Below are 13,584 nucleotides of genomic sequence, written 5' to 3' on the forward strand. Positions count from 1 at the left end.
CATTATTCAATGAATACATAAAATGTCTGTATATATATACTGTTATTTAGTTTTTACTGATCTTTACACCAAACTATATTACCTTAGGAAAAAGGGCCAAAATTGTCGTTGAATTATATGAAATTGTTCATGGTTTAAGTTTTAGGGTTTAGGTCAGATGTGTCTTTGCCATTATCGAAATGGTTTACATTTGTCCTTATTTCCAGACAAAAGAATGAATAGATCAGCATGATTTGTTGCCATTTGTCCAAACAACAACAACAACACAGTGAATTCCCGAAAGTGAGGTGTGGGGAGGGCAGAGTGTATGCAGTCTTACCCCTACCTTGGGAAGGTAGAGATGTTGTTTTCGATAGGCCATTTGTCCAAATTTTAACCAAAACCCTTGTATCCCTTTTACAACCCCCATCCCTTAACTAATAGGAGGTCATGAAATAGTCGGGTAAAATTTACTAGCACACACTATGCACCAAATCATATTAACATGGGAAAACTTGTCCACTTAATAGGTCATGTAATCCTGCTGCAAATAGGAATGTATGCTGCATTTCTTGGGCAACAGCGGGGCTCATGTACATATAAGGTATTTAATATGTACACAAAACTACGTGCTAAATTTCTAACCTGAATTGGCCAGAGCTCAGTCTGCTGTGGTAGGTGCTGATGTCTTTTGCATTATCACGTAATAAGTGATGCACACTCTACTGTTGTATATTTTCCAAGTAGACTTATGACAATATTTCAACCAATATTCACTTTGCAGCATCAAAAGATGAGTGTTGCACCATCGGCAAAGAACCTGGATATATATACATTCACTTTGCGGCAACCAAAGATGATTATTGCACCATTGGCAAAGAACCTGGATATATATTCACTTTGCGGCAACCAGAGATGATTATTGCACCATCGACAAAGAACCTGAATATATATTCACTTTGCAGCAACCAAAGATGACTACTCCACCATCGACATAGAACCTGAATACATTCCTCTTTGTGCTGTCTGCTTCATCCAGAAATGGAACATGGGATATGTATAATTAACTGACCTCGGATTCTTGCAAACCCTGAATCATTGCTAAAGCTGCTGAATTCTCTGCATCTTTTACTCGTGACTTCTCGTCTCCCGTCACAGAAAACACATTTTCACCAATTGAAACTTGCACAGAGCATGTAAAGCTCCTATGGTGAGCAGGACCTATCTCTTTCTCTATTCTGCAACCATCAGGAAGCAAATATTAATGAGACCAAATTCATACATTTATATGTGACTGCAACAGAAACAGAAAAACATGGCAGCTGGATACTGAGACAAACAACCTCAGAAAGAATTGCCAAATGAAGATCTTTCCTGTATGAAACGGCATGCACCCTGATGCTAGTCCAAACAATCCATTTTATATGGAGAAGTCTCAAAAGTAAAATTTTCTCAAAATATTAAACCTCAGACATTTCAAGATATATTTATAAAGCAATACTTGATCATAAATTCATTTTATGCAGTCCGTCCAAAAAGTATAAGCAGCATATATGTTAGTACGTTGATGAATGACATAATTCTAAATCTGTCTTGGTGCTCTTATATAAGATTTCTGTTAACCCATTCCATGCAATCAAACCTTAAAGTTATTTCTAGTAGAGAAAATTGGTAGTTTCACAGCTCAATATCAAGTCACAGTTTGATCATACGGCAACAATCTCTTGCCCTAATTTCCAATACTGAAATGATAGAGATATACAGAGAACATTAAGAATATAGTACTAGGATTCCCTGGTACAACATGTTAAGCACGTTAAACTTGATAATCTAATTTGTGCTTGCAGCTACAGATTCAGTACAAGTGCAATGAGCACTAACTTTTTCCACCGGACGTATATCTGACAAAAATGGCACTAAGTTCACTCATGAGAACAACTACACTCAAAGTAAAAGGTTAACCTGTAACTTGGTTTGGACCATTTCTTTCTTCCACAAAGCTCATTCAGTTTCTGCTTTGCCCCTTCACTCTCTTTTGTTGGGTCAAATTCGACATCCATCTTTATTTTCTGAAATGGAGCAAATTCAACATTTGTCTTTTTTTTCTGAGATGGGACAAATTCAACATCCATCTCATCATAAGGGTCATAGAACAACTCTTTAAGAGCAGCCTTTGCAACTTGAAGCTTTGCATTCTCTTTGTGCTCAGAAGAAGCTGATGCAACAAATTGTCCATCAACATAGACGCTAGCAATGTTTTTATCTCCCTCTTTCCGATGTTCTACCTCAACTTGTTTTCCATCCTTTTTGCAAAGTCCAAATAGCATAGTTACAGGCTGTGGTTGTTCTTTCAACATATTCAGCATGATGATAGGCTCAAGTAGGCCTCTAAAGATCTAACACAAAAAGGCAACTAAATAATCTAAACATCACGAAATCATTTCTATTTGAAAGGCAAGAATGGACCATTTTTAGGTAAAGAAAATAAAACTGAATTCGTAAGACCTTGATGAAATCTCTGAAATAAGTCTACTATTGGAGGACAGAAAGAAATGCTGCATCTGTTTACTGATGTGGGGGCAGGTGGAAGCTAAAACGTTAACCGCTCAAATTTTGAATTGGCTCTCATGATTTTTCATTTTCAATTAATTGCCAAATCTCCACAATGTAATACCTCATCATTTCTTCCCTTCCCCATTTGATTTCCAATGATACAAAACCAAAATATGACAAGCCCTTCTTCTTCATGTAAACTCACTTTTTATTTCTCAATATCTGTATAAATTCAAATTTCAACTAGCAACCCCCCGCTCTCACACACACACACTTTAAAACCTTGCTAATTCAAATGAGTAATCATACATCAAAACAAACATAACATGACATTCCAAATACCAGCACAAAATTTAATTGCACGGATAAGAGTTTTAATAAAACACCCAAAAGAATTACAACTAAAATTCTTGTTTTAGGAATACATCTTAATCATTTCTTTCAACATTGGAGAATGACACATAAAAAGCATTTCTATATGAAAAAGGTTTTGCCTCTGAAAATTGACAAGTGTAATGACTACTCCTGCCTGCAGCAAAATAACCAAATATAAAACAGGAGTATGGCTTGAGTCAGTTCGATGCAAAGGTACAAAGATAACTAGCTTTTCCTGGAAACATGTTCGATAAATAACAGCTAAAACCCCTTGTGTACTAACACTGAGGCTGTAAATCGCAAGCACTTATTAATAGCCAACAAGCCTGCGATACGCAATTCTTTAATTCCACATAATTTAATTTTCAAGCTATACTAGAAATCCAGAGAAATAAATATAGAGAATGAGCATAGCCAACCTAACTATTTCAGTTTTAGGCATAGTTGATTATTTCATTGATACTTTTACATCCAGAAAGCAGAAAGAAAAGAGAGCTTTTACAAGATCCATGGCCAGCACAAACTTAAATAGTAAGAAAGAGACTGACCACCCAGAAAGCATTCACATCGAAGCCACAATCCACATATACAGCCCCCATGACCGACTCCACAATGTCTGCAAGAATTTTTGGCGCTTTCATCATTCCTCCATAGAACTCCATCTCCGCCTCTTGTTGCACTGTTATCACGAATTCCTTCACCTATGCCCAAATTCAAAGTCCCTCTATTACAATTCCGCAAAAGAACTATTGTACTTAGTTCGATGGATCTTGTGCCAAGGAAATGCGCAATGACACTGCTACCGAAGACAAATGAAGTGCCATATGCTACGGCTAACTGGAATCTTCACAATCTAAAACAAGTACAGCTTTCAAGGTTTGAATACTTGCATAAAGAAGCAAAAAGGTCATACATATTGGACAAGATGCAACAGCCCAATTTCAAAACTAGACAATCCAAACCAAAGGACTAAAATTTTTGGAAACTTGGTTTTATATCCATATAGTAATTGGGAGGAGTTCCCCCAAGTTGTTAGTTTTCTACATTGTTTTACTTTTGTAAAGCTAGCTACTTTGTAAAGTGGAGGAGTCCTCACAACTTAGATAGTTTAACGGTACTTTGAGCACTCATCTACCCACACACAAACATATCTAAAGACCTTAAAGCATGGGGAAGGCATGTCTACCCTTCTTTTATAATAGGAAGAGGTAAAGTGCCATGCTTCCTTCCTTCATGTATTTAAATTTTGAAGGAAATGCATAAATTACCCCCTAAACAATGTCTGAGCCCTACCATCACTAGGTGGATTTGTTAAAAGTTTTTTAAAAAGTTTTAATTTCTATACACTCTTTATAAGATGCTAACTACATTATGCATATAACTTATTTTTTTTGTTTCAATTTACGTATCATACTTCCCTTTTAGTCTATTTTGAGAAGAATGTAACATTTCTATATATAGTAGTAACTTTTAATTCCAATATTCTCATTTCCTTAATGACACTCCTTGTGGAATGACGTGACCTATACACACATTTGGTTTAAGAGCATAAGATTCAAAAACTTTTTAACATTTTTAAACCTATGCCCAGTCAAACTAAGAATAATAATTAATAAAATGAAAATAAAGGGAGTGAACACTTTTTAAATGATTATAATGTACCTTTTCATCGAGGATCGGTGAATTGCGGCGGAGGTAGTTGTAGAGACCGTGGCGGACGGCGACTCTAGCGAGCTTTTCGGTGCTGACGTTGGCGGCGCGGAGGTCAGTGAGCTTACCGCAGTCGACGTCAGGGTAAACCGAGAAGAAATAACTGGAAATGGCTAAGCCGAGAGCTGCATCGCCGACGAAAGCGAGCCGCTGGTAATTATTAGAAGCTGAAGAAGAATTACAGGAAGTGTGAGTTAGAGCTTCTTCTAGAAGCTTCGTGTTCTTGAACCGATACTTCAATAGTTCCTCTACTGCCGTTACAGATGTCGCCGTGTTTGTGATTTCTTCCGCCGGTAGCCTATTTGCTTCCGTCATCATCGCGCAATTTTCCGGCGATTGCAAAGTACACTGTCACAGTTGAAATGTGATAGTAACTGCTTTTTGTTTTATTTTTTTTCAAAAATATTTTTAGCTTAGTTTGTATTTGGTTAATTTATCAATCTATATCTGTACCTATCTATATTATTATAAAAGCATGAATAAAATATTGGTTTATAAAAATAACCTTATAATATTAAGCATACTAACTCACAATGAAAGGATATAACTGAAATTCTAGACATTAGCCTTGTAATCCTATTAGTTTAAGGATATCTCAATGTATTAGTATACAAAAATATTCCTAAAATATTAAATTTACTTTTCCCATAAATTTCGGTTGGAGTTTTAGGACTTCGAATTCATTAAAAAAAAGAATTTTTACCTCCTATAGCAAAGGTTGATACCTTGTTTATTTTAAATAAATACTCTTTTAAAAAATTATATTATATAGATACCTTTTGATTTTTATAGACAAATATCTATTTATGGTTACCTCCTACTCTTAAGCCATAAAATACTCTTTGTATTATTTTTCTCTCTCATTTTTTTAGATTTTTCTTCACCCTCTTTCTCTCTCAACGCCAGTATTTCTCCATGGTTATCTCATCTCTCTCTCCGCCTCTTTCTCCATGTTTGAATGTCTAAATGACGAGTTATCTAGGTTGGTGAGCATCCGTACAAGGAGATTGTATTGGTGGTGATCTATGTCCCAAACACTTGGGTATAAAGAAGTGTGGATCTATGGTATGTTCAATTCTTAGAATATCTTGAAGGATCTGACACCCCACCTTGATTTCCAATTTGAATGTCAGTTACAGGTTTGGAACTGTTCATAGGACTGATTCAGTTATCACTACTGCCGGTCCCCGTGACTATCTATTCATTTAATTTATGCGAAGAGACCACACACATGGGTACACGTACAAAAAGCTATGCAAAAGTCATGAAAGAAGGGTTTTGATTTGCGTATCGGCGGTTGCTTCTGCTCAGGAAGTGACCTCGGCTCCGGCATCGCCGGACCAAGGCGGCGCGTTTTCACTACCGGCTTTCGGTGAACGGCGGATTCGCCGGAAATTAGGGTTTGTTCTTGAACAAAGACGACGGAGTTTGGGGCTGAGCAACTTGATTTTCTGTTAATATATTTCAATGTATTTTCATGTATTTCATTGTATTCATTGTCTTTTTTTCATTGTAATTCAATGTATCTCGTTGTATTCCATGTATTTCATTGTATTCACTGTCTTTTTTTCATTGTATTTCAATGTATCCTAATGTATTCTATGTATTTTATTGTATTCACTACCTCGCTATATGCCATGAATGTATTCATATATTTTTTTTAATTAATATAATTTATGTATTCAGATGTATTATATAATTTCTCTAAAGATTGCTATATTTTTTTGGTATTTTTCGGATGTGAATTTTTTTTGTAACTGAAAATACAAAATTTGTGTGTTATAATTGAGTTTGTTGAGTTATATTAGGAATCTATTATGTTAATTGATTCACTTTCCATTTTAAAAACAGTGTAATCCCCTATTTCACGTCGTGAATACAGTCGAATACAGTTGAATATAATAATTTGTCCAGTTGTAATCTCATATTTCACTCCATGAATACAATCGAATACACTCGAATACAACAACTGATTGGCTGGAGTTCCCTGATTCATGCCTATTTTTGTTACTGTATTCATGAATAGAATAGCTTAAATACATCAAATACATCTTATAACCACACAAAAGGTATCTGTAATCCGTTTTATAGCAAATGGTATCTATAGATGACTAATTAATACTAAAAAATAGTGATTTATGAAAATTTCTCTTAAAAACTGCAGTCTTGGTTTAACTAACACTAATATATCTATGTTTGAAAATGTCACTCAAATTTTCAAGTAGATCATATATTTTGAAGGACATACGAATAAGAACTTTGAATTAGAAAAAGATTTGGCTACCTTTCACATGACAATGTTCCTCCCACTCAAAGTGACACAAAAAGTCAACATAATATATGTTGTAAAACTTCGCTTCAAAATTTTAAAAATCAAAAGTGCACATTAAATTGAAAAAAGATTTAAGTCTCTAGAGAATTGCATATCCTAAAATAAAAAATAAAATCACTAAAAAGAGGACTTATGGTAAATACAATTTTTACGTATAATAGGCATTAAATTGTGTATCATGCACTTGCGACTTGATCTATTTTGCTATAAAATATAAAAGTAAACAATGACATGTTATATCTATATCTATCTATCTATCTATATCTATATTTTCTATATATATATTATTATAAAAGTATGAATATAATGTTGATTTACAAAAATAAACTTATAAGTAATATTAACCATAATAATTCACAATATAAGGACATAATAGGAATTCTAGATATTAACCTTATAATCCTATTAATTATTGGGCATAATACTACACGTTAAGAATCCTACATGATTACCTTTAGAAATCTTATTATAGTACAATTACTTCAGGGCATAGACATATAATACTATATGTTAGCATGTAAACCTAATACCTCTAGAAACATGTTAAATTTTCTATTAATAATTTCCGGATAGAGACGTATTTTTAGCCATGTAATCCCATTACGTTTAGGATATACTTCTTAAAACATTCTATTACTAATTTAATTTGAAAACGTATTATATTGTCCTATTACTAATTTAATTTGAGAATGTATTATATTGTCCAAATTCATTTAGAAAAAAAAGAGTTTATATATTATTAGAAAAGTACAAATACAATATTGATAAACCAAAATATCCCTAAAATATTAAACAGAAGACTCATAGGGAAAAGACATCAGTAATAACTTATTTGTTTTGGACTACAATACCTTCTATATGAATTTTTTTAATAAATATTTAAGATTTTAAAATTAATAAAATATTTCCTATTAAATTCTTATTAAAAATATATAGGAAGATTTAATAAAATTAATTTTATAAGAATCCTCCGTATTTGCAATATATTACCACTCTATAATGTCTAATACCCAAAAAATAGAAGTAATGTTAAATGAATTGAATAAAGCGTTAAAATTGAGAAAAAAAATATTCCCACGATAATATCTTTTTATAATATATTTGAACTAATTTGCTACTCAAATAATATTTTATTATTATCAATTTTTGGGTAATATTGAAAATATACCCAATTATTAAAAAAATAACTAAAAAATATTGAAGAATATAAATGTGTGAGAAAGAGAAAGAAAAATAGTTAATAAGAATTAATACCAATAATGATTTTGCAAACATAAAGATCTAAAAGTGAAATGTTAGATCGATCTTTTTACTCTTTAAAAAAAATTATAATGAATAAATTATAATTACGGTTAAATATTCAAAACAAGAGATGTACCAATAATAAGAATATGAATCAACATTAAATAAACTATTTTTTATGTTAAGATCCAATAATTTAATCTTTCAATTAATTATTTAGCAAGAGATCCAATTCAATTATTTTTTAAATTCATTTGAGTAAAATAATTTTTCAAGTTATAAAAAAATCTTAGGGTACATAAATTTATTCCATAGAAATAGTGTTAGACATTAAAAAAATTAGAACACAAAGTAAAAAAAATGTCCAGTATAGTATTAAGAATCAAAAGGTCATAAAAGTGTCCGAGGAAGCACAATCAAAACTAAATCCTAAACAAAAATAAACTTTCAAGACAATATTATAAAGAGTCGACTCAGCTATAGCGGGATTATCCTTTGTAGATGCCTCGAGCAGAATCGAAATAATATTCTTATGTCATGCATTACTTGCAAATATTAGATCAAGATACTATTAGCAATAATAATAAGCGGTGTACCAACATCGATTTTATTATGAGATCATACAAGTCACTTTAGATTTGATATACCTCTTCAAAGAACTGAAATAACCATCACAAATATATCAAAGCAACACAATGGTACTAAATTTATAAGGAAAACAAAATTGATAATATAAGATGAAGCGCTTACAGCTAAGCGTCAACTGATCGAAACAATTGACTAGAATTTAGAGATATATTAGATATCAATGAACCATTTGGCAGAAAAATAATGGTTTGGGAGGTGATTTCTTTCAAGTACTACCAGTAGTTTCAAAATCGACGAAAGTAGAGTCTGCAAAAGCTAACTTGCCAAAATTATACTTATGGACTCAAATAAAAAAGATTCAACTGACAAGAAATATATATATATCCAACATTCAATGACTTCTTGCTTCGCGTTGGAAACGAAGAAGAGTATCCAATAAAAGATGATTTTGTTCTTCTAGAATATTTTGTTATCAACTCCAATGGTAAGAGTAATGCATTTAATAGGGAAATATTTCCATCATTATATTAAAACGTAATTCGTGCAAATTATATGATAGAGATTAAAGAGATATCTTAGCTAGCAAAAATGAATATGTTGATCAACTAAATAAAAGGTTGATTGTTAAGTTTCATGGTAAAAACGAAATGTTTTTCAATATTTGACTCAACAGAAGATGATACCAACAATTAATATCAAGAAAAATACTTAATACCAAATGACCTTCTACCATACATATTTGTTGTCAAGTTGATTATTTTTTATGTATATTAGTGTCACTATATATACAATAGACTAAGTTAAAACTGATTTTTCATTGCATATAGATTGATTTTAAAGAAAAATATGCTTGTCATGCTACTAAACACTTAGATCCACCAAATAGGTTATGTAATAGCACACATATGGTATATAAAAGTTTTGACAATAACGTCATACATACAAGAATTATTATACTGGTCAATATGCTTATAAGTATGTGTTTATCTCCGAATTCAACTTTCGTCTTCAGAAAGTAAAGAATATCATTTTAAATTTATGTGAAAATAATTTTCAGTATGTTTATGTTTTGCAATTACAATAAATAAAGGACAAGGACAAACATCCTAAATATTGGACTATATTTATCGCAATATATTTTCTTGCACGAACAACATTATTGTACTCAAAAAGGATATCAATATCGACAACAAAAGTTCTGGTTATGGCAGAGCAACCAAAGCATTAGAAGAAAACATACATAATAATATCGTCTACAAAGAAGTGTTCGGTAAGATACCATCATATTAAATACTTTTAAGCTATAATACATAATTATCTAACTAACTTGACTAAATTGATCATTTGTGTAAGTTCTGATAATGCCCTTTCATTTTGAATTCACGCATTATGCTTATGTAATAATATTTCTTCGATATTTAGATGAGTTGTATTATTATGCATAAAATTTCTCTCATTAGATAAATTTTATTATTCCTTCATATAAATAAATATATAAACTATCATGTACCGTTATTAACGTGCAACGCATATTCATAGATACTAGTTAATTTAAAAAGTACTTCGGAGCAGCATGTGTTTCGTCAAATTTTTAAAAAGTACTTACAAATGTATTTTCTCAAAAATGCTTTCCAAAAAAGTATTTTTGGCGAGAAGCTATTTTTTTCTGCTTCTCCAAAATTTCTTCTACTTCTCCTTAAAAATATTTTCTTCTTCCAAAACCTTGGCCAAACACTTCATCTTTGAAAATAAAACATTATTTTTTTGAAAAAAATTGCTTCTAGGTTTGGAGAAGCTAGGCCAAACAAGCTATAATATTAGGATCATTTGGTTACCGGGATTAGGATTATAAATTCAGGTTAGAATTTGATATTATATTTAGTTATGAGTATTAGCTAATACAATATTTATTTTATACTAAAATAGTGGTATTAACTATTACATATTAGATGTGGAATTAACTATCTCTGGATTATAATCCTGAGATTTTTAATTCTAAGATATCTGGCTTTGCAACTGAATGACCCTAGTTTGTGAAATTGAAGTTATGGAAGCTTTGCAAATTTTATTCTTACCAACTTGATCTTGTTGCTCTTGATAACAAACATGCATGAACCATTTCACGAAGTATGAATCCAAATAGTCCAATGTCTTTTAATTAGCTTTTGATCTTCCGGTCAAAAAATAATGTAAATGAAGGCATGTAGGTATACTATTTTGTGGTGACAGTTGTGACTTTTTCATAAATTCTCATATGTCCTCTAGGGGTGTTCATAAAAATCCAAAAACCCGAACCAAACCAAAAATCAAACCAAACCGACCAAAAAGTCCGATACTTTTTGGTTTAGTTTGGTTTAGGTTTTTAAATTTAAAAACTGATCAAATTTAGTTTGGTTTTGATTTTAACTAAAAAAATATCGAACCAAACCGAATATAGGAGTAGCTATATTAAATTTATTATTACACCTATATATATGTATACTTTTATACAAAGTTTTAAATTTTTTATCGTAAATATTAATTGTTTGCACTTTTAGTATAGTTTTTTACCTTTACATTCTAGTTTAGTTGGTAGTTTTCTTTTGTTAAGTGTGAGAATCTATTTCATATTAAAAATAATATATTTTTAATTGAGTCCTTAAATTATTCATCACTATTTGATTCAATTATCATCAATATATCTTGGTAAATAACAGATTTCTCAAAGGGCAATTGATATGATAGTGTTACGTTGAAAATGTGATCGCCGAAATGTGTGTTTGGTAGTATATGTCTTATATTTAAGAAAAAACCGACAAATAACCGAAAAACCGACATAAACCGAATCGAGAAAAAACCGACTTAATTGGTTTGGTTTGGTTTGGTTCTAATATTTGAAAAACCGACTTGGTTTGGTTTCTTTTTAGGAAAAAACCCGATTCAAACCGAACTATGAACACTGATAGTAGGCTATATAGTCGATATTTACACCTTTATAGGACCATACTTTGTTGTTGTTTTATAGATAATTTGCCAACAAAATGCTCTAAATAGTATTCTTTTGTTTAGCAAGGAATATTATATGAGAGGAAGCAATATGGAGTGTTTTGGAGGCGATAATGTGAAGAAAAACACCCACTCGAGAAGTACCCGAACACAAAGAAGCATAGATGGCCTGGGCAAGAAGGCCACCGTGACCGCGGTGGCACCGCGGCATATTAGTGAAGTGAGGCAGAAAGGTTGGCGTTCACCGCGGTTGGCCGCGAACGCGGTGCACTGTTCACGCAGCTGGAAGTTTGAGGACCAAAGTATAATTTTGGGGAAACTTTTGTAAATCCCTTATAAGCTTTAGAAGCTCGCCCAACTGAAAAAAAAAACAATCTAATTTTAGACTACTTTTGGAGGAAGAACAAGTGTGAGAAGATCAACCAAACATTAGAATTTTTCTATCTCCTTTTAATTCTTGCAATTTTACATTATGAATAATTTAGTAGTTATTTCTTATTTTGTTATGAGTAGCTAAACATTTATCTAGGGTTGATGGAACCAATTGTTGGTTGCAGTTTTGACTCAAGTTGTTATAATCGAGCCAGATTTATGATATGATTGTTCAACTATGTTTTGTATGGTGATTAATTGAATGGGCCCTTGATTAATCGTGTCTAATTACCTTATATGGCTTGAAAAAGAATATAGGTTAGATAGTTGTTGAACAACACCACTTTTGGGTAATTGAAGAGATTCATTACTTGAACTTAAAAGTGGGTTTAGAGATAACAAAACTTAGGTGGGATAATTTAGAGTTGCATACCCATTGTCAGCTAGAGTAGTTCGAGAGAATGCTCTAGTAAATTATTGTAGTTGATTGAGAGATAATTAAGATAGCCCATAACTCTTAATCCTCATAGAGTATTACGGCGAGATTATAGCGGAAGACTCAAGACCTAAACTAGCAATTGGGAAAATCACTGCCCTAGACCTCTTTACCATTGAATTCTCTTTGTTTTAGCTTACTGTTGTTTTTAATAGTAGTTGAAGTAGTTATACAAAAAAAAATCAATCTTTATTGATCAAAAATCTTGCATCTAGATATTAATTGAGTTGATAATAACATTACCGAAGAGTGTAATAGATAGGTTAGTTCCCTGAGGATTCGATTCCGGACTTAAAATCGGATTATATTTGCAGCGACTGCTTTGTCCTTTGAAAGGCATAGTTAGGCGTTATCAAATTTTGGCGCCGCTGTCGGGGAGCTAATGGTGTTATTTATTACAACTTAGAAGTAGTGTTAAAAATTATTAGTTCAAATCAATTTTCAAAGGTGTTAAACAATTTTCATTGAAATTCTAACGTTTGAACTCTTGTGGGATTCAGGTGTATGCCTAGAAATTCTTCGAGGACTAGAGAACTGCTTGAAGGACTTTCAGACCCCGAGAAAATATTCAGGGCATTGAACCGTGCCAACAGGAGGATCCAACAATCACAACAACTACACCAGCTTGAATTTGACATGGGTGACGTAGAGAACGTCAACGGAAACATCAGGATTGATCCAGCTGACCCAAACGTTAGAGTGGTGGCACCTCTTGTGCCAGAAGCTGCACTTTATGATTGGGCTCAACCCACAGTTGACAACCTGGCAACTGCCATAGTTGTGTCTGCAATTCAAGCGGAGACATTCCAGATCACCAACAACATGCTACATCTGCTACAGAATAAAGGACTGTTTTCCGGGTCACACATTGAAGACCCTCAGCAACATTTGAAAATTTTTCTGTCAATTTGTGTTCAAAGGCAACCAAATGTGACCCCAAAAGCTATCAAGA

At 32.3% G+C, this 13,584-nt stretch overlaps 1 protein-coding gene across 1 annotated transcript; it reads right to left on the reverse strand.

The window, feature by feature from the left end:
* Positions 1-530: 530 nt before the first annotated feature.
* Positions 531-5,108, reverse strand: LOC107769963 (ribonuclease 3-like protein 2). The gene is made up of 4 exons (XM_016589221.2): positions 4,570-5,108; positions 3,456-3,608; positions 1,942-2,375; positions 531-1,217 (listed from the first exon to the last, which is right to left on the reverse strand). The coding sequence occupies exons 1-4, from the start codon at positions 4,933-4,935 to the stop codon at positions 1,043-1,045; spliced, it is 1,128 nt and encodes a 375-aa protein (XP_016444707.1). The 5' UTR covers positions 4,936-5,108; the 3' UTR covers positions 531-1,042.
* Positions 5,109-13,584: the final 8,476 nt, after the last annotated feature.

This window comes from Nicotiana tabacum, chromosome 1 (genome assembly GCF_000715075.1).
Source record: "Nicotiana tabacum cultivar K326 chromosome 1, ASM71507v2, whole genome shotgun sequence".
Taxonomy (NCBI): domain Eukaryota; kingdom Viridiplantae; phylum Streptophyta; class Magnoliopsida; order Solanales; family Solanaceae; genus Nicotiana; species Nicotiana tabacum.